Genomic DNA, 26,049 nt, shown 5'->3' on the forward strand with positions numbered 1-26,049 from the left:
TGTCATTCTTCTTTCAACTTATCTGGTAAATATCTATCCCCGCAAGAGAATCGTCTGACACCTCAGCCCTACAAACTTGGAGGAATTCGATGGATTGCTAGTGGATCGACTAGAAAATCCCGATGATCACCATGTCAAAACAGGCCGGGGGTGTGAGAAATGGATGGCTGATCGGTACCAAAAGAAAGGCAGCGAGTGCGGTGCCTTCGCTCAGTGGATTGTACTGGAGCCGACACCCATTTAGCCTTGACAACCGGGCTGGGATGGCCCGAAACTAAGATCAGTTTATCTTTCAAGATGGTTTGCCACAGAATCTTGCTTCTTACGAGAGTCACCCTGGACTCCGCTTCATCTCTGGCTGAACAGTCAAAAAGATCTTGCCCTCTATACCAGCCAGTACGATCCGCTTGGTCCGGTGTAAAAACCAGCATACATACACGTTGGCCACGATCACCGCAAGGCAGACTGCGGCCCGCTTGAAGTCTCCAGCAAACCCGACCCATTGGTGGACGCAAAACAGCCCGACTGGAGCAGGATCACCATGTGGAGCATGGAAATTGCATTATTCAGGCCACTCGTTGCCCGACAGCCGAGTCCGCGTGGGGGCCGTAGATAGCCTCGTTCCTCCCGCCTTGTGGAAACATAGGCGAGGGTTGTCCGTGGTAAAAATGGGCGTACAACTGGTCGTTCTTTTGGGAGAATAACTGGAGAAGGTGTGATCCGAGAGCAATGCCCGTCGAGTGTTACATAGGGTAGGCGGTTGTCTCGATGGAATATATTCCCGGAGGTAGGGATTTGGGATCTCGTCTGCAGAGCAAGCAAAATAAATGAAGGAGACAAAGAATCATGAATTTCATTTTGTTTCATTGATCATAAGCTATTTTCATTCAGAAAGCCCCTCCATCAGGTAACTGTTTTAACACAAGTCCACTTTAGATCTCTGAGTCGAGGTTCGTAAACTGCGCCCCAAAGGTCTTTCGCACCCATTCCATGTATCCCTTCCACCTGTGCAGGTCACTGGAAGTCTCGGCGCCCGGGAAAGCTTTGCTCAGTTCCTTGGTGATCTTGAGAATCCCCAGGGACGCCTCCTGTGCCTTCTCTAGCTCCTGCTTAACTGCGTTGTCCTTTGGCTTGAACGAGAGCACGCTAGTGTATCGCTCCGACAAGGCATCCAGCCGTCGCTCGGTTTCCTCGGGAACAGTAACAATGAGCTTCGACGTCATGAGGTTGCTGATGGCTCGAATATCTTGTTCGTCCTCAATACCGGCAATCACACGGTCAAACAGATCGGCGAGATGGGTGCGGAAGAATGAAGTGTCAAGCGACGCATAGAGTGTTTCATAGGCGCTCTGTAAAAAAGCATTAGACAAGGCAATACAGAAAAAATGGAGAAAAGAGAAAAAGAGAAAATCAGGGTATATAAGGGTACGAAGATAGTTACCTTTCGCAAGTCAAGCCCATCATCCACCTTGTGTTTGAACGGCCCCATTTGCACCTCTCGGATGAGCTCCGGCTTGATCTTGGTATCACCCAACACCAAGGGAAGCAACTGGCCCAGATGGGGGAGGAGAAGGTTCATCTTGTTGTGAATCGCCGAGTTGAGCGTTGTCAAGGCAAGCCGGTGGTTAACGAGGTCTTCGTCATCAAGCATGCTGTTCAAGAGAGGCACCATCAACGGTCGCAGAACATCGTTGTAGGCATCGCTAGAATCAGCAAGCGTATAGCGGAAGGCTGAGATGACAATGCCACGGACAGCCGGGTCGGAGTTCGAGAGATACTTCTAACCAGAAAAGTCAGTATGTCTCAAATCCTTGCAAGAGGATACAGATGTGGCTTACCTGGAAATGGGGAATGTAGGCAACAGGGTCAATCAGGGCCAAGCGGCCAACACATTCAGCACCCACGGCACGGTTGTCCTCCTCCTCGGAAACGATCAGAAGCGCTTGCCACAACTTGAGGGCGGATGGTGCAAGGTCAAGACGCACCACCTCGGGGTGCTGGAGTAACTCGCGCACCGAGTGAAGAAGCAAATAGCTTTGAGAATTCGACTTGTCCAGCCCCTTTAAAACGACAGGCAGGTAAGCCTTGACATTTCCTGCACCCGCGTTGCCGAGAGCCGTCGCAGCCGCCAATCGGACATGGTCTGAGGCGGAGCTAAAGTGCGCAATGAAAACATCAGGGGTGAGTGAGCACGCAGAGCCCATACGCAACCCAATCTCTCCCAGAATCGCAAGCGCAAGGCACTTTCGACTATCATCTTGCGCCGTCTGGAGCTCTGTGGAGAAGTCATCCATGGTCACGCCAAGATTCGGCCCGCCATGGACCAGGAGCGTGCCAACAGCCCTTCCGACAACGGAGGGGTCACCGGTGATACCAACGTCCCGCAGCAAGCTTTGCATCAGCTTGGCTCCGGCACCCTCTTCGCCAATGACCTTGACGAGCAGTAACAGGGCTTTGAGAACAGTGCCAGTGAGGGACTTGGTCACGATAGAGCAGATGGACGAAATCAACGACTCATTTACAAGCAATTCTGCGTTGCCAGGAATGAGCTTAGCAATGATGATCAGCGTTGGGGTAAGGAGGTGGAAGTCGGGAGCGGAGATAAGAGGCAAAAGGGCGTTTTCCATGGAGGAGATCGTGTCTGGGTTGAGCTGAGACTTGGTGTGGATGTTCATGGCCAGGCTACGGAGAGCTTCCAAGCAAGAGCTTCTCAAGGCGCGATCCGACTTGCGCAGATTGGATCCAAGCTCCAGAGCCACTTCATTGACCCAGTCCTTGGTCACATCTTGTGTGCGGCTGGAAAGAACAACGACATCGTCAATGGCGCGGACAGCAGAGAGACGAGTTGTTTCATTCTTGATACGGTCCACCAGAATCGTAAGACCCTTGGATCTCCTGTCCGAGGAAAGAAACTGAGTGCCTCGTTCTCCCGATGTTCGTGCCAGTATCACACCGAAGACATGGATGGCCCGCTGGCGGACCTCGAGATCAGCACTGGTGTCGGTGATGCGAGCATAGACAACATCGTAAAGATTTTCCAGTTGTCTAGCAATGTCGGAGACGTTGGCAGATACACGCGGCGGGGTAAGAGCTTTGACTATCTGCTCCACAGCTCCAAGTGCCTCGCTGCTGACCTTGTAGTTGCGGTCGTTCACGGCCCCCACAACTCCCGGGACGAGGGCGATAAGGAATGGGAGCAGTGCATCCGACAAGTGGGTTTCCGCAATGGCTGCAATGAGACCCAGCGTCTCAATTTGGAGAGTGCCGGCGCTCACGGCGGCTCCTGAATGGGCCGTCGAGCTACCTGCGAGAGAAGAGGTTTTGAGAGCGTCCGCGATGGGGTCTTCGATCTGCTGGAGGTGATTTGCCAACCCTCCGTAGCGAACCAGTGCAAGACTCTTCAGCAAAACAATGACGGCCTGTCGAAGGGGCACCGATGCCTGCTTCCACACCTTGACAAGACTCTGCACAATCAAGGGGACGGAACGGGCCAAGTCGGCCTGGGGGCCACTCTTGGGAGAGGATGGGACAACAGGTGAATTAATGGCCGAAGAGGCTCCCGCGCCCGGCTCGAAGTCTATCATACTCGCATCGCTGTCCTGGCGTCTGCGTTTGCGCGAGTTCTTCGACCCTCCCACAGCTTCATGGAAACCATTCGACGTAACGATCATCGATCCTTCGCTCGTTTTCCTGACCAATGCGGTCAACGTGGAGACGATCTCCAGCTTGACACTTTCCTCCCGCTCTTTTCCCATCCGTGAGATCAACGCCGGGGCGATTTGTTGGTACAAGGAGGAGTCGTCCAGTGCCTGGTTTCGGCTGTAGCTCGAGATGACGGTGTATAGGAGCTTGGCCGCACAGCGTCGGGCCTTCCAGCTCATATCATCGACATCACTGTAGCCACCCTCTTCTTCGAAATCTTCGAACTCGTCGTCCAGGTCGGGATCTTCCGTAGCATCGTCCTCGCTGCCATCATCTTGTGTGCCCCCCATCTCCTCATCATCTTCTGTATCGGCCACATTGGGGTCATATTTGAGGAATCGTAGGGCGGCACTAGTGGTGTTGGACAGGTAAGGCTGCATTTGCTGGTTGCAGGAGCTGATCAACGCCTCCAGCGTGACGAGCGCCGTCTCTCGGAGCTCGTCCGCCTGAGGGTCATGCTCCTCGTCGTGTGAGTAGACAGACATTGAATTGAATTTGATTCACCCGAGCTCAAGATTGGACGTGGAGCTCAGCCGTAAGATGCAAAACACCAAAAGATGGCAGAAACGAGGAAAGCCAGAGCACCCCGCGCTAGTCCGGAACTACGATTCTCCGGGCTACTGCAGGAAGTCGAGCAGGTCGAGGGACGGAGACGAGCGTTGCTTGGACGCCAACAGAGCTTGCAATCCTCCTTGTTTTCGTGTCTTGGCTCGCTTCTTGCTGCTTGCGTTCTCTGCCGTTTTGCTGGGTGGTTCTTTTGGGGTGGGGGCGTCTGTGGTTGACTTTGCGACTTCTGAAGGAGTGGACTGTTGCGAAATCGGAGTCGGAGATGGCTTTGCTGTGGCAGCGTGAGAGGTAATGCGAGATGTCGTTTTGGATAGTCGTTGTTTGCGGGGAGTAACAGCTCGTCGATGGCAGCGAAGGCACTTGTAGACTGTAGCGCCGGGGCCTGGCCGAGATGACTGTGATGGCAGAGATTTACCGCGTCGAATTTGAGTGACCTTGGTCGACTGAGGATCTCTAATACTACCACATGCACCACAGTAATCCTTCTGCTGCCGCACAGTCAATGCCTTTGAATCCTGGTGGAGCAACAGAGTGTGCGTCGCCAGCAGATGCGCTGACGTCGACGGGCTGAGAGAAAGCGATTGTGCAGCATCATTCAGAAAGCGCATTTGTGGGGGAACAACTGGGGCCATTGTCTATTCAGATTAATTCAGGAGGCTGGGGGAATTATTGAGACAATAGAGTCATGAGGCGTCAATAGGGAGAGGAGCACAACAGCCGCAGTAGAAAGACGCTCATTCACGGCCCGCCATTCACGCGGGCTCCACTCTCGACTACTTCTTCTCTCACTTCTTCCCTTGACATCTTCTCTTCTCGCCCTCTCAACTTCCTTTTTCTCTGTTTCTTCAATCCTGACTTTGACTGCTCTCTCGTTTCTGTTCTTTCATTTTGCGGTCGGATCCTCCTGTTTTCTCTTCGTCGCGCCTTGATCCTGCGCTATCTTGTCGCCTGGTTCCCTCTTTCTTTTGACTCTCGAAACTACTTCTCCGGCGTATTTCTTCGTTTCTTTTGGTTCTTCTCATCTCTTCCCTTTCTTTGTTCTTCCTTACTCGGTCCAGTCTTCATGGAAAAGACGCTCCGAGTTGTTGTTGAGGGCTGCGTAAGAACTTCTTCTCTCACTTCTACGTTTTGAGGCCTCGGTACTGATTTGGCTCTTGGGTTCAGGGCCACGGCACCCTCAACGAGATTTACGACCGGGCCAAGGTCGAGTCTGTCCGTCGTGGCTGGGACGACATTGACCTCGTCATTATCGGCGGAGATTTCCAGGTAAGTTCTATTCTAATATGGACTCTGATCTACTCATCATGTCACTCACACTCTTACAGGCTCTGCGCAATGTGGACGACGCTGCTTGCGTGTCGGTCCCCCGGAAGTATCGCCAGATGGGCGACTTCCATGAATACTACAGCGGGCAGCGGATCGCGCCCTACTTGACCATTTTCATTGGTGGCAACCACGAAGCCAGCAACCACCTGTTCGAGCTGTACTACGGTGGTTGGGTTGCCCACAACATCTACTACATGGGCGCTGCCAATGTCATTCGTGTTGGCCCCTTGCGCATCTGCGGCATGTCTGGTATCTGGAAAGCCTACGACTACCGCAAGCCGCACTTCGAGCGGCTTCCCTACAACAATGAGGATATTTCCAGTGCCTACCACGTCCGAGAAATGGACGTCCGCAAGCTGCTCCAGATCCGCACTCAGGTGGATATTGGTCTCTCGCATGACTGGCCTCGTGGGGTTGAATTTTTCGGTGACTTTGAAGATCTGTTCCGCAGAAAGCGGGGCTTCCGTGAGGATTCCAGCAAGGGAAAGCTGGGTAGCATCGCTGCCCGTGACGTTCTCGAGCGCTTGCGCCCCGCGTTTTGGTTCTCCGCTCACCTGCACGTCAAGTTTGCAGCTGCTATGCCGTTCGACGGGCGTGCCCTCATCAAGAATGAGGCTGATACTGCCTGCAAGTCTTCCGGTGAACCCGCCGCCTGGGCTGTAGTGGTCTCTGATAAGAGTGCCAACAACAACGCCACCGACGAGAAATCGACTCCTGCCGGCCCTGGCGCTCCGGTCTCTGCCGCTGCTCCGACCCCTGCTCCGACGAACGTCCCCGTGTCACAGAGAATTGCTCTTGCGACGGGCGACCTGAACTCGCGTCTTGAAGCCTGGAACAACTTCACGTCGGTTGCTCAGCAGTCTGAGAGAGAACAAGCTGCGGCATTTCTTGCCCAGGCACAGAAGTTGAGGGAGAATCCGCCGTCTCCTGTTCCCTACACTCACAATGTCACTTGGACAAAGGTTCGCTTGGGCGAGAACGGCGAGCGACAAGTCGTTGGCCGGGAGCATGTCGTTCATACGAACAAGAAGCAGAAGATGGAAGATGGGTCTGCTCAGAACTCCGATGAAATCGCACTTGATTCGAGCAGCGGCTCGAGCCATGGCTCGCCATCCCCTGGTCCCACCCCTGCGAAGTCCGCCGAAACCACCATGATGAGCACCGACGCCGCTGAAACCGCCGCGGATGCCGCCGCGGAGACGAAGACTAATCCGACGGCCACTGTGCATGAGGCTGTCGCCAGCGAACTCCGCAACAAACTCCCAGCAAGCCTCGCCCAGGCACCTCCCTCTCGCCCACCACATATCAAGACGGTCGTCCCAGAGGCTATCAAGAATGGGTTCACCAAGTTCTTGGCTTTGGACAAGCCCAACAACCACGATCCATTTGTGCAGGCTTTGGAGATTACGGCCATCTCCGACCAAGAAAATGTTCACGAAGAGCGGCCCTTCCGCCTCCAGTATGACCCTGAGTGGTTGGCTATCACCCGCGTCTTCGCCACGGATCTTGAGCTTGGAAATCCCAACGCTCCCGTCCCCCCATATGCGGGCCACCAATTCTACCAGAATCGGATCATCGAGGAAGAAAACTGGGTTGATGAGCATATCGTCAAGCCTGGCCGCCTCAACATCCCTGCCAATTTCACGCGCACTGCCCCCAAGTACGACCCGACTGTTCCCATTTCGACTGCTCAGATGCCCCCTGAGTACAACAACATCCAGACTGCCGAGTTCTGCGAGCTGGTCGGAATTCCCAACAAGTTCCATCTGACCGAGGAAGAAAGTCAGGCCCGCATGGCCGCTGGCCCTCGTCCTGACACCCGCGATGGTGGTGGTGCTCGTCGTGGTGCTCGCCGAGGTGGTCGGGGTCGTGGTCGGGGCCGCAACGGTCCGTCTACCAACCAGTGGCTGTGAACGCTGACCTCATGGCCTTTCATTGAGATACGCAATTTTTCTGGGATGGCGTTCGTGACTCTGTGCCGGGCACTTCCAGTGTCTACATCTTCCTTCCCTCTTTCCTCGGCGTTCTGTGTCTCTCGTGCTTGGGAATCTCTCTTCCGTTCCGAATACCCCCATGGTTGTCTGGTCTCTCTGAGTTCGAGAAGGGATTTGTTCCCTCATGCCATTTTGTGGTTTTTTCTTCGTGGTGTGGTTAGTTGTGTCTCTGCCTTGGACCCAGTCTTCAGTTTTACCGGGACACACGGTGTGCTGGTCTACTCTTCGGAGTGGAAAGGGCATACACCGAGTGGTGGTGAAATGAAGGCATGAACAATGGTCTGGACGAAAAATTGATCTAAGAAAATCTGATCTCGTTTTGAGAAATCTTTTCGTGTTTCCATTCTTTCAACTATTCGTGAAGTCGTACTACACAGGTGATGGAGCCTCCAAGAACTCGACTGAAAGTCCAAGGTAACCCAAGACCTAATTGAATTCCCACTCAGCCGGGCATTTATTCTATCTCCTCGATGCGCGGTCGCCCTGACCCATCCCTGCCAGCCATGGGATCCACATCCAACCCAGCAATCCTCTCACCAAGCTCCAAGCGCGGCTCATTCCCATCGCCATGCCCATCCCGCACCCCAATCCCCCACAGCAGCGACTTCTCCAACCAAGCCTCGAGGCTCTCAATCAGAGCACGCAGATGCCCACGCACAATAGTGTCTTCTTCGCGACTCTCAACAAAGGCGAGCGTGCGCAGCATCGAGGGGATATTACCAATGGTAGATGGTCCGCGTGAGGCAGCATCACGCATCGACTCGTCATCCACAAGCGAGAACCCGAACTCAATATCCTTGCCGCCGCGTGTCTCGCGCGCGGTGTCGAGCGTTTTCAAGATGTCGAGAATGAGCACTACACTTGCGCGACGGAGGATCGCACTCTCGGGGGCCGGTTCTAAGGTGAGTGTGGCGAGAGCGAGATCCACGGCTGACGCGACGATCGCAGGGCCCAGGCCGATGATGTTGGTTTGCACGGCGGATGCGAGCACGGACAGCGCGGAGGCCCGCGCACGCAGATCGTCCGGTTCCTCGTCGAGAGATGTGCCGGCCGCCCAGGCTGCAACGATGTTGGCTGCGTAGGCAGTTTGCTCGGCGGATTCGGGCTCGGAATCGTCGTCAAGGCGGTCCTCTTCTTCTGCGGGCGTCGTGGACGATGAGGCTGCACCAGACGATATCGACCAGCCAGCAGGCATTGCCGGTTCTTTTTGTTTGCGCGCCTCCTTCTCTCTTTGCCGTCGCTCTTTTTCAATTGTGCGTTTCCGACTCTGCTGCGCCTGCGGCTTGTGGCCCCGTCTTCCGGCTACGGCGACCATGCCTTCGCCGAGAATTTTCGCTGTCTCGCCATGAAGCGCCTCGCCTAGGTCTTGCACTGTTCGCAAAAGTGACTCGCCGATCTTCAGCCGCTGGTCGAGGCTTCTTTGCTCGCCCTTGTCGGCGTAGTTATCTACCAGTGCCTTGACCACTGTGCGTGGATGGCGCGATGCCAGGGTACCGATGCTCTTGATGGCATTGAGGTAGATGAACTCTTCGTTGGCCGAAGACTCGGACGTGTCGGTGATGATTGAGAGAAGGAGCGTCAAGGTTGAGGGAATGTCGAGAACAGGGGACGAATCCGCGATCAGCTTTGAAAGCAGCGAGAATCCCTCCGCTTGCACAGGCGGGAGCTCTGAATTGAGATTCGCCAGCGCTTGGCGATGCACTTCCAGATCGGAGATGTGAGGTGGTGGTGGTTTGGTTTCGTCGTGCTCGGGAGAGGTAAGCTGGATCTCTAAGAGCATAGACGATGTTGTTCCTGGCTTTGAGAGAGCTGGTGGGAGGAGAGGTAAGAGTCGGTCCACCTGGGTCTTGATTGACTCTAGAAGTGGCTGGGTTTCTTGCGAAACGGAGAACTCGGCAGATGCGAGGACGGTAGAGAGCAGACTGAACGCTGTCGACAGCGACTCGAATGAGTCCTTCGCGGATGGCTCTTCGTGGTCCTTCTCTTCCTTGGGCACGATGTTGGCCAACGATGACAGTGAGACGTTCCCGGCCTTCTGTCCTCGCTTGGCCGTTCCACTGGCATCTAGTCTATGCAGCTCTCCTTCAATCACTTGCTTGATCAGATCCAAAACGCGCAAAGGCCGTCGAGAAAGCGTATCCTTGAAGTTCTCGAGCAACTTCTCGGCAACCTTGGCGCTCACGAGACTCTGGATGATGCTGTCACCCTCGCCAACTTCTTGTGTCATTGGGTCGCCGAGTACCTTTGATCTGTGAGGATGCACCAGCCAGGCCTCACTCACATACAAAAAGATATCTCCCGTTCTTTCTTCGCTGCTGGGGTCGGATCCTAGGAGGCTCACAAAGAGCTCCACTCGGCTTTGGAGGGAATCAATCAACTTGATCAGGTTCGAGTGTTCGTCTTTCTGGCCATGGCGTTTTTTCAGAAAAACCTTGCCATCGGAATCTTCCTGATATGTCCAAGTCAAGCCGCCATTCCAGAGCAGGTTATCCACCAGCTTTTTCAAGGGCTGGACTCCCACTGAAATGCCGAAATATGTTTGTAAGAGGGCCATTACCTTCTCATGGAGGGCATTGAGTTCCTGTTCTTGAGTATGGCAAGCCAAACCCCATAAGGGAACGAGAATGGGATAAACAATTCTCTTCACCAGACCCGGGTTCGGATGCTGAAGCGCCAGGGCCCTCAGCCGGTTTACGGCTAGGTCAACTGTTATTCCATCCACCATTATGCCTGCGGCAGCACGTTTATTTGTGTCATGTGAAGATCCGTCGGTGTCAGCAAACCGGGTCACCCATCTTTTTGATGCCGTGTCAAGCTCTGCTGTAAGCGTCCTAAACAGTGGCTCGACAAAGATCGAGTGTCCAATGGTTCCAGGGGCCCCATAAGCGCGTTTACCCAAGATCCCATTCCCAACAACATATGCGGCGGTTTTATTTAGGTCCAGATCATCGCCGTCAATAAGCTCCAGTAATTGAGGTGCAATAGTCATGAAGTAGACAGCCGGGTCAATTTCGTGTGGCACGGAAGAGAGCAATTTCGAGATCTGCATAATAGCCTGCACCGTGAGATGGGGTCCATTCGAGGCTTGCGATTGGGCTTCTTGGCCCAGCGACGGGGCGAATTGAGAGGCAATGAACAGAATAGTTTGCAAGACTCCTCCAGGCCGAAGTGGGACTCGAGAAATTTGGCTGGACACAGTGGACTTGAACCATGGCACAGTGTCCGCTTGGAGGAAACTAGATAATGTTGGCAGGAGAGTAGCGCTTGGGGTGCTGATGTGTGTCAGTTGTCAGCTTCATGGGAAGAAGGACGCTGGTCCATACTCGTCAATGACCCTGACAAACGCTTTCTTATAATTGCTCTGATTCGCAGAAGACGCAATTGTCGGGTTGAATGCAAGATCAGCTGTGCCGCTGATTATGTCGCTGAGGATCCGGCCAAGGATCACTGGTTGTATGCTCTGTCTCGCATCGGAGAGAATGCCGACTAGGACATCCATAATACGGCGTAGTAAGGACTCGTCATGAGACACGCTGCTCGCCGGTACTGGGGCCTTCTTGGCAATGACACCGGCCGGTAAGACCGAGATCATCCTCTGCTGAAGAGGAATCCCGACACCAGACGAAAGCGACGGGTAGATGCCTTCCAAGGAAATCAGGTCGAGCAATGCATGCAGCATGCGTCGGCGCTTAGCATCTTCCATGGCCGTGTCTTGGCTCCCTGTCTCGGCTTGCTGCGACTCATCCTGGTCATCCGGTGTCACAAAGGCAGCATGAATCCGGGTCATGATATCCAGGGCCTTGCCGATGACAGTCGTCCTGGCATCGCCATCGCGGACGCTTGGACCATCTGCGGTTCGGCTCAATATTTCTAGCAAAGACTGGGCTTGATGCTTTTGGATTTCCTCTTGGGGCTAGTTAGCGTTGCCCGTTAAAACATAGTGGGCGCTGACAAAATGCATGCCTCGGTTCAAAATTGGATTTAAAAATTCATGAGCGGCGTCAAAAGCCTCCTGGGCTTTTGTCAAACTTCCCATCATGAGCGGAGAAAAATAATTGGCTTATATCTCATCATGGATGAAGCTACCAGAGCTTCTGTTCATCTCAACGGTGTTCAAGTCAGAGGCGAAGGTCTTGGCATCCGCCGTCCGATGCTTTACGGAACAATGGTCCACGTGATAACGTGTCAGTCACGTGACTCCGCCGCGCCTGCGCGTGTTAACATCGCGCGTGCCTGCCCCAACGATCTTCCTTCCTCTGCGCTCTCTGAATCCACAACCCAGCCAGCACCGCGGGAAATCTGCTGGAACCGCCGTGCCAATTTGATCAGTCGTTGCGAATCTATCTGTTATTCTGGCCTTCATCGGACCCAGCCTCTGTTCAGGTTTGCCCGAGTTGCGCCAGTCCCCTTTCGTGATCGTGGAGCCCCCAAGATCTCTTACCTCTTCGAGGCACATGTACAGCAATGCCTTCTTTTGAATTCTGGTTCTCGCCTGCTGCCTTCAATGGCAACCTGTCGTGATTATATCTTGTCGGTCGTACGAGTCTAGTCACGTCAGCGCAGAAGAAATCAGAATTAAACCCTAAGCCCTCCTCGGTTCAATGTCCTTCGGGACAGAAGCTTCACGGAAAGGCGTGCCGGATACTACGACTAGTGGATGCGGACTGTGATGGTCTGCAGAAGCGAAAGGTGTTCGAATTGTCCAGAGCCCCCGCGGGCATCAAAGACGGTTTACTATGCGTTCTAAGCGTCCATATGGGCCACGCGTCGGTTTTCCAATGCTGGGCGCTGCATGCTGGTTACAGTTGGATGGTCGTCCTATGCCTCGACATTTGGAATATCCAAGAGAGAACGCAGGTGGAACATGTCGGACGCCTCGGTAACAGAGGTTGTCTTTGGGAGCAATACCATAGCAGCGCAGCAGATGGTAGCTGGGTGCGATGTTCCGGTATCGAATACCATGGGGCATCGTCGACTTTGGTTCTCAGACTCGGCGCCTAGAACACAATAGATACCCTCACACACGCCATGGTGTCTACATTTCAACGGGATCCACTCGTCGGAATCAACCTCTTTCTTCCTGAAAATTCTCCCAGGCTTTTTCAAAGATTGGGTTGTAGCGAGGTCCTTTGTTTTGCTCGATGCCATGGATCTTCGATGTCTGTCTGTAAAGGCTACATCAAAGGCTTGGGCTGTTGTCATGTTCCGGCTGGCAATGTGTCTGTCCAAATCGAATTGTTGTTTTTCGGTCTGGTTCGTCTGATCTCACGTTATCGAGTCTGTTTGCATTAGCTGTTCTGCTGTCCCGTGCATGTTCCCTACCCCGAGATCCCTGGGTATCTCGCCCTGCTTTCCACCTCTTTGATTCCTGCAGTTCTGCCTTCCAGGCGGCTAGGCGCCTCGAGTCACGGCACCCGCCATCGATTCGACTTCAGATCCTGACCGACCGTGTTAGCCATCTCTTTGCAAAGTAGTGTGCAGATCGATTGATGGGCGCCGACCTCAGCGACGTTTATTCGTCGCTCCTCCCCTCGGGGAGAAGGAAGCGGTTTTTCTGGATGTTCTTTGTCCGCTTCATTCTATGCCCTCCTGGGACCACTGGTCCGTCTGGAGAGGAAACAAAAACTTGTCCCAGAGGGTACTGTACCACGCACAGGAGATCGGGTTTCAAGGTCATGCGAGGAGGCTGGTACTCCAGACGGCAAGCTGAGCGAGGTTTGGGGAGATCAAGGTCCTTCGGCGAGATTTGGCTGGGCATATTCGGTCACGGCTCTAGTTCCACAGTCTTCTGCGACCCTGTTGGTGGGTCATTCGTGGGTTCTGGGGGCTGCGTTCATCCAGTTTATGCTCTTCGACCAAGCGTTCCTCAACTCCGATTCTCTGCGTCTCCGCATTCCATACGTGTCTTTCGCCGTCTTGAACGAACGCAGTTGTTCTGACGGAATCAGCGGGCTACTCTCTGGCCTTGATTGCTTTACAACTTTCTCATCATCTAGTCGATTCGGCTAGCGAGATCCTCTGCTGGTTTCGGCATGTCTGCTCTATACGGGGAATGGTGTGGGACCTCTCTCGAGTGAGGATCAAAGCTTTGGCTTGTCTATGCCACGTCTCTGTCGCAGCGTGTTTCTGGTAGAGGTTCGCTGGTCGTGTCTGGCTGGGGTGGATTGAAAGCGACAAGCGAGATATTGCCTGCGGTCTCTGTCATCAAGGAACGGCTGTCGGGTCTTCGGGAGATGGGCTAGTGTGGATGTCGGATTCCGGCCTGGAGGAGATGGAGCGGAACGAACTTGGTGAGGGTGACTGATGGACTGCCGTTTCCCCTGCTTCGGCGGGTGGGGACGGCCACTTTTTTTCTTATAAGTGCCCCCTTCCCCTTGGCTTTTTAAGCTGCGGCTAACTATGCATGCAGGAGTCTGTTTGAATGCAGCAGTGCATCTTCTAACATCTAACAAAGGTCTCTTCTTTATTCTATGTCTTGTTTATTTATTTCTCGCAGATTGTCTCTTTTTATTCTTTGGTTTTTTTGATCTCTTCAATCAAATCCAAGGGTTTTTTCTTGTCAAAACGACCACTGAAATGACCAAGATTGATAAATACCCGCTTAATAGTTGAAGTTGCATAGCTTACTTCATTATGCACGCTGACTCAGCTATGTCTGCCCCGCCTGCATAACGCCCCGCCGAACAAAAAGGAATCTTCCCGCTGCTGCGATTTTTTTGATAAGAATTTGGTCACCTCTCGGCACTCGCCTTTTTCTTTCTTTTTCTTTTTTGGGAATTTTGTTTGAAAGTTTTGAAATTTCCTGTGCCAGATATTATAAGCAGTCCTCTTGACACCTTTTTGACCTTCCATTCGCAATGTCGTCAGACGCTGATAAGAATGCGCCCACGTCGCAATTCCAAAAAGTTGGCGATCTGGTGGAGAGGGAGGATGACACAGGTGTCATGCAGGTTGAGAGTCTCTGCATGAACTGTCATGAGACTGTATGTTCCAGAAAGCTCAAATCAATATTCTAAACTAAACATGAACAGGGAACCACCCGCCTCCTACTCCTCCGTGTGCCCTTCTTTCGCGACATCATCCTCGAGTCTTTCGAATGCTCTCACTGCCACTTCAAAGACAACTCGGTTAAATCAGCTGGCCAGATCCAGGAGCATGGGGCCAGATACACACTCGATGCGGAAAACGAGGAAGATCTCCAGCGCCAGGTGATTCGCAGCGACATTTCGATCTTCAAGGTGGAGTCGCTGGGAATTGAGATGCCCAAAGGCGAGAGCCAGCTCACTACCGTCGAGGGTGTTATCCAGCGCATCCATGAATCACTGTCGAGCGAGCAGCCGCTCCGTAAAATCCAGGCGCCTGAGCTTTACGAGGCTCTGGAGCCGCTGATTGAGAAGCTAAAGAACATTCTCGACCGCAATGGTTTCCCCTTCACAATCTCCCTGGATGACCCGACGGGCAACTCATGGATTGCTCCCACCACCAATGACAAGGGCAACAAGTACCGGCGCCGCGAATACGCGCGCACACACGAGCAGAACCAGGAGCTGGGGATTGCTTCCGACCCCAATGCCACCAAGCACGAAGGTGCCACGACGACCGGGACTTCCGGCGAGCCAGAAGACTTGGATATCGTCGACGGCAAGGTCTACGAGCTCCCTGCGGAATGCCCTGGCTGCTCCAAGCCCTGCACCGTCAACATGCAGAAAGTCAGCATCCCGTACTTCAAAGAGGTTTTCATCTGGAGTACCGTCTGCGAACACTGCGGCTACCGCACGAGCGAGGTCAAGACCGGTGGCGAGGTTCCAGAAAAGGGCAAGCGGATCACACTTCAGGTGCAGAACGAGGTCGATCTGTCGCGTGACATCTTGAAGTCCGACACCTGTGCCCTGCACAGTGAGGAACTGGAGCTCTCTGTGCAACCAGGTACTCTCGGTGGCCGCTTTACGACGGTCGAGGGTCTGTTGACTGAGATGCGGGACCAGCTGCGCGGCCAGATCTTCGATATCGATGACAGCACCAACAGCGGTGGTGACAGCATGGCTACCTCGGAGAAGGAGAAGTGGGAGCGTTTCTTCAGCCGCCTGGACCAGGCTCTCGAGTCCAAGTTGAAGTTTGTCATCACGCTGGAGGATCCCCTGGCCAACAGCTACGTCCAGGGCTTGTGTGCGCCTGCCAATGACCCCCAGATCACCATCGATGAGTACACCCGCACAGAGGAAGAGGAGGATGACCTCGGTCTGAAGGATATGAAGACCGAGGGATACGAAGAAGATGCCAAGCAAGACGAAGAAAAGCAGACTTCATAATTTGGCGTCCTTTTTGCTGACGACTTTCCTGTGTTATTCCATTTTTGGTCACGACTTACTATGTTTATTTCATGATGCATGAGACGCCTGTTTTCCTTGTTGTTTCCTTGTTGTTTCCCTGTTTTGCATGACGCTGTTGCGGGTTTGTCTTAGCTTTTCTTCATAGATATCCGGTGATGAGGTGGGTGGGTTGAGGAGTGGGTTAAAGAAAAGTTTTGGTCTGCTTCATCTTATTTTCTCTCTATCGATATACTCATGAGTCGAGTCGGCCAATTATCTCAGTTCTGGGTGGGAGATGCGATGTTTCTTGTGGGTTCTGTCATCGAGAAAAAAATCCATGGATATTCCAAATATATTTCTAGTATCATTTCTCATAGTGTTCATCAGATAATGCGAGGAAACAACCACACCAATATCCTAATCCAAAGGTGCTAGAACTAAGATCTCCAGCATCGTGCATGCTTCGAGGCAGGCTACATATTCTCAAAAACCGATATCGTACAGGAGGCTCGATCCACCTCCACTTGCAGCTTCTGCCCGGTTGGGGCTTCTAGGAGAAACTGCGTTTACTGGAGCGAATTTCGATAATAGAAACAAACATAGAAAAATTTGTGACTTAAGCAAATCTGCGCTTGCGCTTCATTGGGTCCTCTCTATATACTGTACATTATTTTGTGCTTCCCACTCTCTGAATATCCCCGGCCTTGAGGTTTCACTGGTAGATCTAATGGCTACTCTGGATCCTCGGCAGCCATTGCCAGGGAAAAAACCTCTCCAGACAAGAGCTGCCAATGAGCTTTAACCATTTACCTGAGCTGGTGGCTGAAGCAGGAGAGCGCGCAATGGCTCGTGGTGCCTCATCGTGATCTTGGCGAGGTCGTCTTAGACAAGCAGTACAGAAACGCCAGGACGGAGACAAACTCGAGTGGCTCCTTGGAGATTGCGCTGCCTGTAATTCGAAGATATGAGTGCAAGCGCGCTTTCAGTCTGAAGCCGAGGATTGGTGCATATTCCCGTCGCGGCTCCCTGAGGGCTTCACATTGCGATATAGGAAATTCCGTATCACAGTACTCGCAGGCCGAAGGCCGAAAACTTCACTTCGCGAATGGATTGGCGTGGATCGTGACGCGGTTGATGCGGAGAGCCTCAAAATCATCACCCTCTTTAGGCTGGGAAACCTTGCCCTTCTTATCGATTTTAGAATTGGCCTTCTCCAGTTGCGCAAGCACATCGCCGCCTTCATCTTGCGCGCTCAAGTTCAATACTTTCCCAAACACAGTGCTCGCCCCATCCAGATGCGGCGCCGGCGCAAAAGTGATAAAGAACTGGCTCCCGTTAATCGCTGCACCGGTGGCATTCTGAGACCCCGGCGCCGTCCGGTCCTTGACCGGGCGCGAGGCCATGGATAGAATTCCGCGCGCGTTGTGGCGGAGGGATGGGAGGTGGATTTCTTGGTTCAGCGCAGACGGGTGGTAGATCGACGTGCCGCCTTTGGGGATCTCGAAGGAAAGCATCGGTTTGTTGGATTCTGAGGGCTGCGCGGCGGGGCCGAGGGAGATATCGCCACCTTGAATCATGAATCCGCGGATCAGACGGTGGAATGGGGTGTTGTTGTATGCGCCGCATGCGCAGAGAGCGAGGAAGTTCTCAGCGGTTTGTGGGACGGCTTCGCAGAAGAGCTCGACCTTGAGGTCGCCTTGAGTGGTGTGGAGCTACATGGAGCCATTGTCAGCACCATGTCAGAAGAGGAGGAGAAACATGAGTTTTGAGAGAGTTATGAGCTTACCGTGACAGACATTCTGGGGTCACTTTAGCTTTGAAAGCTCTTGAGCCACACCGACTTCGTCGGTGAGTGATTTCAAGTCTAAATTGTCGACTGGATCGGACATATGTTTTTCCACCTCAAAAACTACAGATACCGACTTCCTTGATTTACCAACTAGATATTTGATCCCCCCGTCTTTCTGACTTGAAAAAAAAAGAGAGAAGAGAAGAGAAAAGAAAACTTGAAAACAACGGACAAAATAGCCAGCACGGCACTACTATCGATAACTAGGCCTAAATTGGACCCGTGGCCTCAATAAAGAGATAGAGAAAAAGAATATTGATAGTAGGCATAGAAATAAATTTTCATAACCACGCCACTTTTTAGAAGATACTTCAAATAGTAATGTCAGATAACGTGACTTGCTGTCATTCTAGGCCTTATCAGGCTAATGCCGCAGTTATCAACCCATATGTAATAGACTGAAGTTGCAGTTCTTCCTCGGGGTACCGTGGAACCAAGCACAAGACTGCTTCATTAAAATCAGTGAAAAACTGCTGAGCCGACAATGCAGCGCTTTCGAAAACAGGAGGATATGCACCAGAATGTGCCCAATCAATCAACCACACTTTTCCATTCCGGTCCAGGATCAGGTTTCGAGGACTTATGTCTTGATGAGTAAGGACAAAGGTTGTGAAGCGAAATGACGGAATATCTTTTGGAGCTTGGTTCACAAGCTTACATATTTCAAGCTTATGATTGAACCAGCCTTCAAGTGCAGCAGTATCCTCGAACGGACCAGCACTATAATCCGTGAAGAATCGGCCACGACACGGCCCACCACCAAGAGGACCAGGCTGCGAAATCACAATAGACTGCATTTCTTCAATTATATCCGCGATCTGTGTGGCGACGTGCCTTTGATTGTCATAGGACAGGCTGCCCCAACACTCATCGAGGGGCTGACCTTCAATAAAATCCATCACAATATATCCCCTTGTGCCAAAATACTGTGTCTCATCTTGGACTTGAAATGAGCGATGGACTCGTGGAGCTCGGATGCCAGTTTTGGAGGCAATGAGATTGAGTGACTCTGATTCGCAAGGGAGAACACTGCCGCCACCTTTCATTATCAAATGTTGGGACAACCGTACAACTGTCGTGCTACCAAGTTTGTGGAGGACGGGAGCAGATTCGAGAAGGATAGCCAAAGTCTCGTCTGGGATGGAGTCAAGGTCTTTTCCATCTAGTGGGAAAACTCCCTCTAGATCACGGCTATGGGGCTGTACATGAGACAGTCAGTAAGGAGTACTTGGGCAAGTAAGCATCACATACATTGAAAAGTGGACAGATAATTGGCTCCATCTCCACAGACAAGATGACAAGATGGGGTGTGTAGCAGCAGTTACAAAATGCCTCTTGGTTGAAGGGGAAATGAGAGGTTGGTCTCATCCAAGATTGACCCACGTGACACGAAGTAGTCAGGTGATTTAGAGGCCAAGAGCCAATAGCCTGGTTCGGTCATTCTCCCTTCATCCCCTTCCTTCTCCTGGCCAAGACTACTATACAAGGTCTTCGCCATCATCTGTACCGATATTTGGTTGTCATTTGACCATTCTGTTCTTTTCTATCTGGTTTATGTCTTTTCACAACTTTCCACCGTGATCGTTCTGTCTTGACGAGCTGGAGAACCTTACATATTATCTTGAAAAAGAGGGGTCGCTTTTAGCGCCAACTTGAAGCTGTGCTATGTGCCGAAAGGCATCGTCACAACGACAGATTGCTTCATTGAAAACCCCTACGACTATTAAAAAAACATCAAAGTTCTTTGTTGTTCGACGTTTATTTATTATACAGTGGGGATAGTAACACTTTTCCAGGGATGACCTGGCCGAAGTGAGTTTTATTCCTTTGAACAACTCATAATTTTAAATCTGCTCTCTTCAGTACTACTGTACTACAGTATTGTATTTTCTATTATGTATTGCATTGTTCTATAAGCCTCAACCCCGAAGCTTATACTGGAATTCTGTGTAAGATCTTGTTTTTTCTTTTTTTTTCCCTTTCACGCCCCGTCCCCTCACAGGCATAGGCTGAGGAGATATGCGTTTGATATCAGTAGATTTGTATATATACTACCCCCTACAGTTAGCCAGCCTAAATCTAAAACTCTTACCACTACTAATTACTTCTTTACTTCTCTAGGAAACGAGGGAGATAAAGGAGAAGAAAAGCGGGCGCTTCTATGATTATTGATTATTGGGCCTTGTGTTCTCTGGAGTTCCTGCCTCCCCAAACACTTCTAACCGCCGAGGTCATGAATTCCACCTAGAACAGTAGTGATCCATTCGCAACAACCTTTGTACAGTCTCCGGCGGCTCCTGAAGGAGTATGTGTTTCATCGTAGAAATAATTTACTGGAGCACGATGGGGCTCCTCTCACCTCTCTTGACTATAAGAATAGGCCCTTGTCCAGAGTTTCTGGGCCTGCACCAACGAGTTGAGTTGAAACCATCTCTGCAATTCAAAACCATTTTTGCTGGCCATCAATTTCCGGTCAGTCAGTTTTACCTTTTCATGTAGAGGTTATTATAGGTTATGAACGTTCTTGACCCACGCTTACAGATTCGTCTTGATCATGCCAAACTTTCGTCCGGTACATTTTGTGCCCGCAAATCGGCAAGCCCAAATCCTTGCTATGCCAGTAAGAAACATCATCGCTGTACCGCATCGAAAGCAGGGGGGTACAAACCACTGGTGTTTCTACCTTTCCACCTCCCCGACAAGCTCTGTTCGCATTGATTGTCAACCAAGCTACTCTTTGCCGAGTTCTGTCCTTCGGGGAGGCTCCAAAGCGAACCTGATCATTTCGGAATTGCCGTATGATGTTTCCCACGATGCTCAGGCTCGCTTTGCTCTTGATGTCACACCAGGGCTGTCAGTTGGTGACTTTTATGACCAAATCACCCGGCATGGGCGTCACAAGTACGAATTCGATGCAAATGGGGTCGGGTGCAGGTGCTGGACTTCGGGTCAGATCGACCTTTTTTATCAAGTTCAGCTTGTTACCAATGGATCACAGGTCACTACGGCAAAGGCCGCGATTCTGAAATTGTGGCCCGATCAGACTCCACTCCCTCTTGACCAGGGGGCCTATTACCAATGAGCGTGGTATCTATGGATACCGGGAATTCTCTCGTTGGCTAAAACCAGCTTCGCGGTCGGTTTTCATCTCTTACCTAGGTAGGGAACAGGGCTTCTTACATTTGCCCTTCTCGATATTTGGAGGCTGTTGTGTCTACCTAGGTTTCTTTTCTGTTGAGAGTTCTGCTGTTGTGTCTTTGTGAATGTGCTTTCTTCATCAAACTGAATGATTTTTGTGTTCTAGGTTTCGGTATTTTGCTCTTGGATTGCTGTTTTTTGCTCTATCTGTCGTGCTGTCTTTAGTTTCTATCGTGCCATTAATACTTACGTTGCAACTGAGATTGTCCTTGATATTGCCTCCCAGCTTTAAGAGATATTCTTTATTGTATTTAATGGGATTCTTGTACCACTGAGATACATGTTCTATTGCTAATCGGCTCCTCGACTGCGTTTTCTATGGTGGAGCCCGAAGCTGACAGTTACTGGGATTGTTCGGAAAGAAGGGAGTACAAATCAGAGGAAAAAAAATAGATCGAAGCCACCAAACTTAGGCAGGAACATAAAACCGACGTAGGCGGGTTTATATGTAAAGAATTAGGCTGGGGAAACCCAGCAACGTGGAACATGTTTATGTGAAGCGAAGAAAGGAAAGCAGAAGCTTGGCTTTTTGGCAATATTCCGCTCCAAGTTCAACTTTTTTTTTTCTGTTTAATACTTCAGTAATTCTCTAGGCTTTAAATAGACTTAAGCCTACTCAAGAGGGATTCAACGCTCACAGCGGAAGCAACCCGGCTACCATAACTGCTAGAACTGCTCGATAAGTTCTAGAACACATGCTCGCCGATTTCTTATTACACGCGTGCTTTTAATGTTTTTAAAACTTTGATGCATCTATCGCGGCTAAGGGTGTGTTTAGGAAACTGGCCATGTTCTCTGCTGAAAATAATACAACATTCTTGTGGCTTGGATCTGTATACCGCCATACTAGCTAGCCAGTTCTATTGCTTTTTTAATGTTAAGTGGTTGCAATCGTGGGAGATATAAAGTAAATTACCATTTAAGGATTATTTTGTCTTAATTCCATTAATTCAATTTATGCGTCACGTCACTGCCTTGATGCTTTCCTCTCCCTCCCTATCTCAAAACAATTAACGCTGTAATACTCTATCCATGCCTATTATTATCATACTTGAGAGAGAGAGAAAGATCAGCGGCCATCGCTACTATCCCATTTATAAATTATTGAAATACCCTTCTCTAGCAGATCACGCATCAGCGGCTAATATCGCTAATCACTCGAGCCTCACGTTTACTAACCTCTCGTTAAATCTATATATCATCTGAGAGCGTTACCCGAGAATTTTAATTGGAGCTTAGGTCTTAACTGGCCCGTACCTTCTCCGCAAACACGAAATGATTGACACATTGCGGGTCGCTTCGGCTCTCGCCTCCACTATCACGAGGGACTATGCCTTCGCTTGTATAGAGTCGGTGTACCTCATTAGATAAAAGGAATCTAGGCTAACAGAGCTATGCGTGTCCCTGTGGGGATGGGATTCTATACTCCATACGAAGCCAAGTGAAGATCTGAAAACTTCGCAGAATAGTACCTAACAAGGAAGAATATCTCTCGAAATTGAGATAGTCAAATACCATTCAATTTGGGTATAAATTCTCTCTCCTTTCCTGTCGTACGATCAGTTCAAGCTCCTCTCAAAGAATCACCAAGCACCTTGACCAAAGCCATGGCGGCACCTGCCACAAGCCCAGTTCCTGCAGCAAGTTCTGGGCAGGCAATTGCGAGCAGTACTGCGCGCCATACAAGTTCTCCCACCTGAGCAGTGACGGCTGCCACATGCTTGCCGAGCGGTGCTGCTGCGATACCGCCAAGGCCTAAACTGAGCGCATCGAGTCTACTTTTTGAGCTGTGGAAATGTGGTGTTGAATTTGCTGGGAAAAGATATAGTGACCCTGCTGCAAACGATTGGGCCGTGATGCGAAGAAATACTTGATTGTTTCTACGTGTATGCATGTGCTTATACTGGTCATACGCATTTTATAGTTTCCGGATAATCCGGCCAAATACTCGAGTTGGAAGGAGAACGAAATGAAGAACGCTCTATTGTTGCTAGACTTTATGCAGATTAATTTTCAAATATGGTAAAGTTCTCCTTGACGCCGAGGGGCCAACCATTGACAGATGTTTTACCATCCCGGTCTTGAACTTCTCGAGGCTCAAAAATAAAGTTGACAAAATTAAAAACATTGATGCCTTTATTCTAAGGGATAAACTAGGACTTCACGTGACCTCCAAGACACGCTCAACGGGAACCTGTAACCCTTGAGAGCTTCTACTTGAATGCTTGTTGTGTGCCACTCATTCTCGCTAGTTCTGGTGGCTAGAAAAACGAACTCGGTCTCATTAATCGCTGTTCAAGCCCCACAATCCGACACATCCGAAGCACCCACCTTCCAGATTATGCCAACCGGACCCTCGATCATCAGACAATGAATAACCGGCCAGTCGAGCAGGCACTGGGCACTCTTGTGCCCACCCATGCAACCGACATACCGCAGGAGCTTCTAAGCTTGGCGCTTTCCCTCGTTGCACAGTCCCGAAGCTTTTCCACCAGTCTCAAGCCCGAAGAAGAGATCGCTCGGCCCTATGCCTGCGCGGAGATCGCTTGCAAGAGGTATGTCGAGACTTATGCCTTAGTTGGCCCGTCACTAGCTTGAAACAGTGCTAATTATACCTGATGACTTTTTAGGCTGAGCCGGGCTCTCAAACTCCCTCCATTACTCGGTCATCCACCATGTCCTCCTCGCGTATACAAGAAGCTCTATTCGTACCTGGACCGATCTCTCTCGGCAAGTTCGGCCGGTATTAAACGCTCGGCGAGCGGCTCAGTTTCTGGGACACCATCTCGTGCTGCCTCTGCCCAGACGACTCCCACCAAGGCATCAGGAACTGGAAATACCCCTTCGAAGCCAGCACCAACACCGCGTGGGCTCCAAAATACGCCTTCCAAATCTACTCCCCTGAAGAGAAGTGTCAGTGCGGCGAACAAGCTGGGCACGCCCTCTCGAAAATCCACTCCCGCCCGTCCTAAGGGCATCTCGGGCTCGACCATCATCCCCGACGCTCCAGCCTGGGTGATGACCGCCATCCGGACAGTGTGCAAGACGCTCTCGACTCCAGCGCCGCGGACGAATTCCTGGTCGCGGCCTCCTATTTCAAGGCATTTGCCGCCACATATATTTGCCGGCGTGTCATCCATCCTCTACCTCACATCGAGTATGTCCAACGACGAGGAAGGATATGATGAGGAAACCCTGGAGTTTTTGGAGCCAATCGTCTCCATTCGGGACCCCAACAATGATCATGATTTCAAGGAACTGGTTTATGCTATGATTGTTGCGGTGTACTTTATTGTCCTCGCACGCCGGCGCAACCCTGGCCCATCAGAGGACCAAGACGAAGCAAGTACCGAAGCCCAGAAGATGGACAAGAAAACATTCACCGAAATGCGCCAGACGGCTCTCACCAGCTTGGGTCTGCAGACGGATCGACGACATCGCGATGATGTAGACCAGTGGATCGCTTTGATCATGGAGGAAGGATGGGCCAATGGCCGCGAGTGGTTTGATAACATCCCTCTGGCCGGGGAACTGTACGGCGAAGACGAGGACGGCCACTCGTATCAGAACCTGGACGAAGAAGATGCTGTGCTGAGAGCCATGAAACTGCCCAAGCGCCATCACGGTGCGGCCGGTGGCCGTTCTTCAAAATCGGCTCCATCCCGAGGTGGTCTTTTACCAGGCCTGGGAACCATGATGCAGGACCGTGTCGATTGGCTAAGTGAAGACCGCAGAGAAGACTACGTAGAGTGGAAGGCGGATATTCTGGCTCGGGTTAATGCGGCTGCTTGATCGGCCAATATTTTCAAAGTGGCCTGGGCCATGGAGCACGGCGCTGGTGATATTTTGATACCCAATTCTATACATGAAGAAGTGCATCGTTGTCTTGAGTGCCTCTGCTGGCGATTGATTCCCTTATATCGTAAGCTTGGTCTGCGCTATATATTCAAGATTCCTGCTCGTCGTCCAAGTCCCGGAGAGAGACCTTCAGCGATGAGGGTGATGCCCATGTCCATTCCTAGTTCCTGGCACGTTGATCAAGCAGCCGCAGCTTGTTCCTGCCCATAGTTATCTTTCTCACCTACACCAGAGGCTCGCATCGTAATTGTCTTCAGGAGGGGAGTTGCGGTGTTCGCACGGAGAAGAAATAGCTGAATGGCCCTCGCGATATTACCCAACTCCCACTGGTAACCATCCACTAAAGACATATTTTCCCGAAGACTGAGCCGCTGGAGCGTCGTGGGTAACAGCTCGGCTATGTTCGGTGCATTGCTATAAACCCAGCCAAAAAGCATGACCGCTGGCACCTCTGCCATTCGAAGACGGGGGAATTCCTTTAAGAAGCCCCGGAATGGCATCAACGCTGGTTCGATGTCTCCGTACTCGTCCCAAAAAGTGCCGTAACGAAGTGGACAGAGATCAAAGCCGATCGACAGGTGTTCGACTGTGTCCTTGATGTTCATCAGTTCCTCGAGAAGCATATTTCGCTTTTGCTTTCTCAGAGGAGGTTGAGGAGAGGCGAAGGGATTTCCGTTTTCTTCATCCTGGAAAGGATAAACAAGGCCTGGGTGAACAATCTTCACGAAGACAGACATGACAAGAGATCTCTAACCTCATCTTCATCAACTTAAGATTCTGTGAGCACAAGTCTCTCGAGATTGGCCAGACGGGCCAGCTTGCTTGGCTGGACCCCTTCCAAGCTCTGCGGCCAGATTTCTAGGGATTGCAGAGAAGACAGATGAAACCAGCCCGCAAATTGCGCATGATTGCAAAACGGAAACGCATCGGCAATTAATTGGTATTGTTCGTTATTGTCCAGTCTAGAGCATGGAACATTTAGCCCATATTCGACGAGAGAAAGAGCTTGGAAAAGCGAGACAGTGTATTCGGAGGCGCTGAGAGAAGTGCATGTCTCATCATCAGCCCCAGAAACCCTGACAGCCACACAAAGGTGTAACCCAGCCGCAGAGACCGTAAATTGTGCAGCTGGGAAAGAAGAACAGCCACGAAAGCGTATGGGTTACCGCGTTCCAGCGCGTTTCCTCATCTCGCTGACGACGGGAACTGGCGCTGGTCTCATCCTGGAAGAGCGGCGAGAGCTGTT

At 51.4% G+C, this 26,049-nt stretch overlaps 10 protein-coding genes across 10 annotated transcripts; 3 read left to right on the plus strand and 7 right to left on the minus strand.

Annotated features, from left to right (window-relative positions):
• Positions 1–932: 932 nt before the first annotated feature.
• On the minus strand, positions 933–4,187 carry canA (putative cullin binding protein CanA; the record flags this gene model as incomplete). Its single annotated transcript, XM_056655065.1, has 3 exons — positions 933–1,349; positions 1,442–1,780; positions 1,839–4,187. The coding sequence occupies 3 exons, from the start codon at positions 4,185–4,187 to the stop codon at positions 933–935; spliced, it is 3,105 nt and encodes a 1,034-aa protein (XP_056513092.1).
• Positions 4,188–4,319: 132 nt separating this feature from the next.
• On the minus strand, positions 4,320–4,901 carry NUU61_004484 (uncharacterized protein; the record flags this gene model as incomplete). Its single annotated transcript, XM_056655066.1, has 1 exon — positions 4,320–4,901. One exon carries the CDS (start codon positions 4,899–4,901, stop codon positions 4,320–4,322), a length of 582 nt encoding a protein of 193 aa, XP_056513093.1.
• A 431-nt stretch (positions 4,902–5,332) lies between these two features.
• NUU61_004485 (RNA lariat debranching enzyme) lies at positions 5,333–7,508 on the plus strand (the record flags this gene model as incomplete). The annotated part of the gene is made up of 3 exons (XM_056655067.1): positions 5,333–5,368; positions 5,434–5,535; positions 5,595–7,508. The coding sequence occupies 3 exons, from the start codon at positions 5,333–5,335 to the stop codon at positions 7,506–7,508; spliced, it is 2,052 nt and encodes a 683-aa protein (XP_056513094.1).
• A 535-nt stretch (positions 7,509–8,043) lies between these two features.
• Positions 8,044–11,625, minus strand: NUU61_004486 (RTP1/Tango6 family protein; the record flags this gene model as incomplete). Its single annotated transcript, XM_056655068.1, has 3 exons — positions 8,044–10,861; positions 10,913–11,495; positions 11,553–11,625. The coding sequence occupies 3 exons, from the start codon at positions 11,623–11,625 to the stop codon at positions 8,044–8,046; spliced, it is 3,474 nt and encodes a 1,157-aa protein (XP_056513095.1).
• Positions 11,626–12,407: 782 nt separating this feature from the next.
• NUU61_004487 (uncharacterized protein) lies at positions 12,408–12,619 on the minus strand (the record flags this gene model as incomplete). Its single annotated transcript, XM_056655069.1, has 2 exons — positions 12,408–12,586; positions 12,613–12,619. The coding sequence occupies 2 exons, from the start codon at positions 12,617–12,619 to the stop codon at positions 12,408–12,410; spliced, it is 186 nt and encodes a 61-aa protein (XP_056513096.1).
• Positions 12,620–14,446: 1,827 nt separating this feature from the next.
• On the plus strand, positions 14,447–15,898 carry zpr1 (zinc finger-containing protein ZPR1; the record flags this gene model as incomplete). The annotated part of the gene is made up of 2 exons (XM_056655070.1): positions 14,447–14,572; positions 14,621–15,898. The coding sequence occupies 2 exons, from the start codon at positions 14,447–14,449 to the stop codon at positions 15,896–15,898; spliced, it is 1,404 nt and encodes a 467-aa protein (XP_056513097.1).
• Positions 15,899–16,992: 1,094 nt separating this feature from the next.
• Positions 16,993–17,696, minus strand: cyp5 (uncharacterized protein; the record flags this gene model as incomplete). Its single annotated transcript, XM_056655071.1, has 2 exons — positions 16,993–17,610; positions 17,685–17,696. The coding sequence occupies 2 exons, from the start codon at positions 17,694–17,696 to the stop codon at positions 16,993–16,995; spliced, it is 630 nt and encodes a 209-aa protein (XP_056513098.1).
• Positions 17,697–18,106: 410 nt separating this feature from the next.
• Positions 18,107–19,028, minus strand: NUU61_004490 (aminoglycoside phosphotransferase family protein; the record flags this gene model as incomplete). The annotated part of the gene is made up of 2 exons (XM_056655072.1): positions 18,107–18,946; positions 18,999–19,028. 2 exons carry the CDS (start codon positions 19,026–19,028, stop codon positions 18,107–18,109), a joined length of 870 nt encoding a protein of 289 aa, XP_056513099.1.
• Positions 19,029–23,315: 4,287 nt separating this feature from the next.
• On the plus strand, positions 23,316–24,737 carry NUU61_004491 (uncharacterized protein; the record flags this gene model as incomplete). Its single annotated transcript, XM_056655073.1, has 2 exons — positions 23,316–23,500; positions 23,576–24,737. The coding sequence occupies 2 exons, from the start codon at positions 23,316–23,318 to the stop codon at positions 24,735–24,737; spliced, it is 1,347 nt and encodes a 448-aa protein (XP_056513100.1).
• Positions 24,738–24,982: 245 nt separating this feature from the next.
• On the minus strand, positions 24,983–25,540 carry NUU61_004492 (uncharacterized protein; the record flags this gene model as incomplete). Its single annotated transcript, XM_056655074.1, has 1 exon — positions 24,983–25,540. One exon carries the CDS (start codon positions 25,538–25,540, stop codon positions 24,983–24,985), a length of 558 nt encoding a protein of 185 aa, XP_056513101.1.
• Between the last annotated feature and the right edge of the window lie 509 nt (positions 25,541–26,049).

Source organism: Penicillium alfredii, assembly GCF_028826965.1.
Source record: "Penicillium alfredii strain IBT 34128 chromosome Unknown utg000005l_segment0_segment0, whole genome shotgun sequence".
Taxonomy (NCBI): domain Eukaryota; kingdom Fungi; phylum Ascomycota; class Eurotiomycetes; order Eurotiales; family Aspergillaceae; genus Penicillium; species Penicillium alfredii.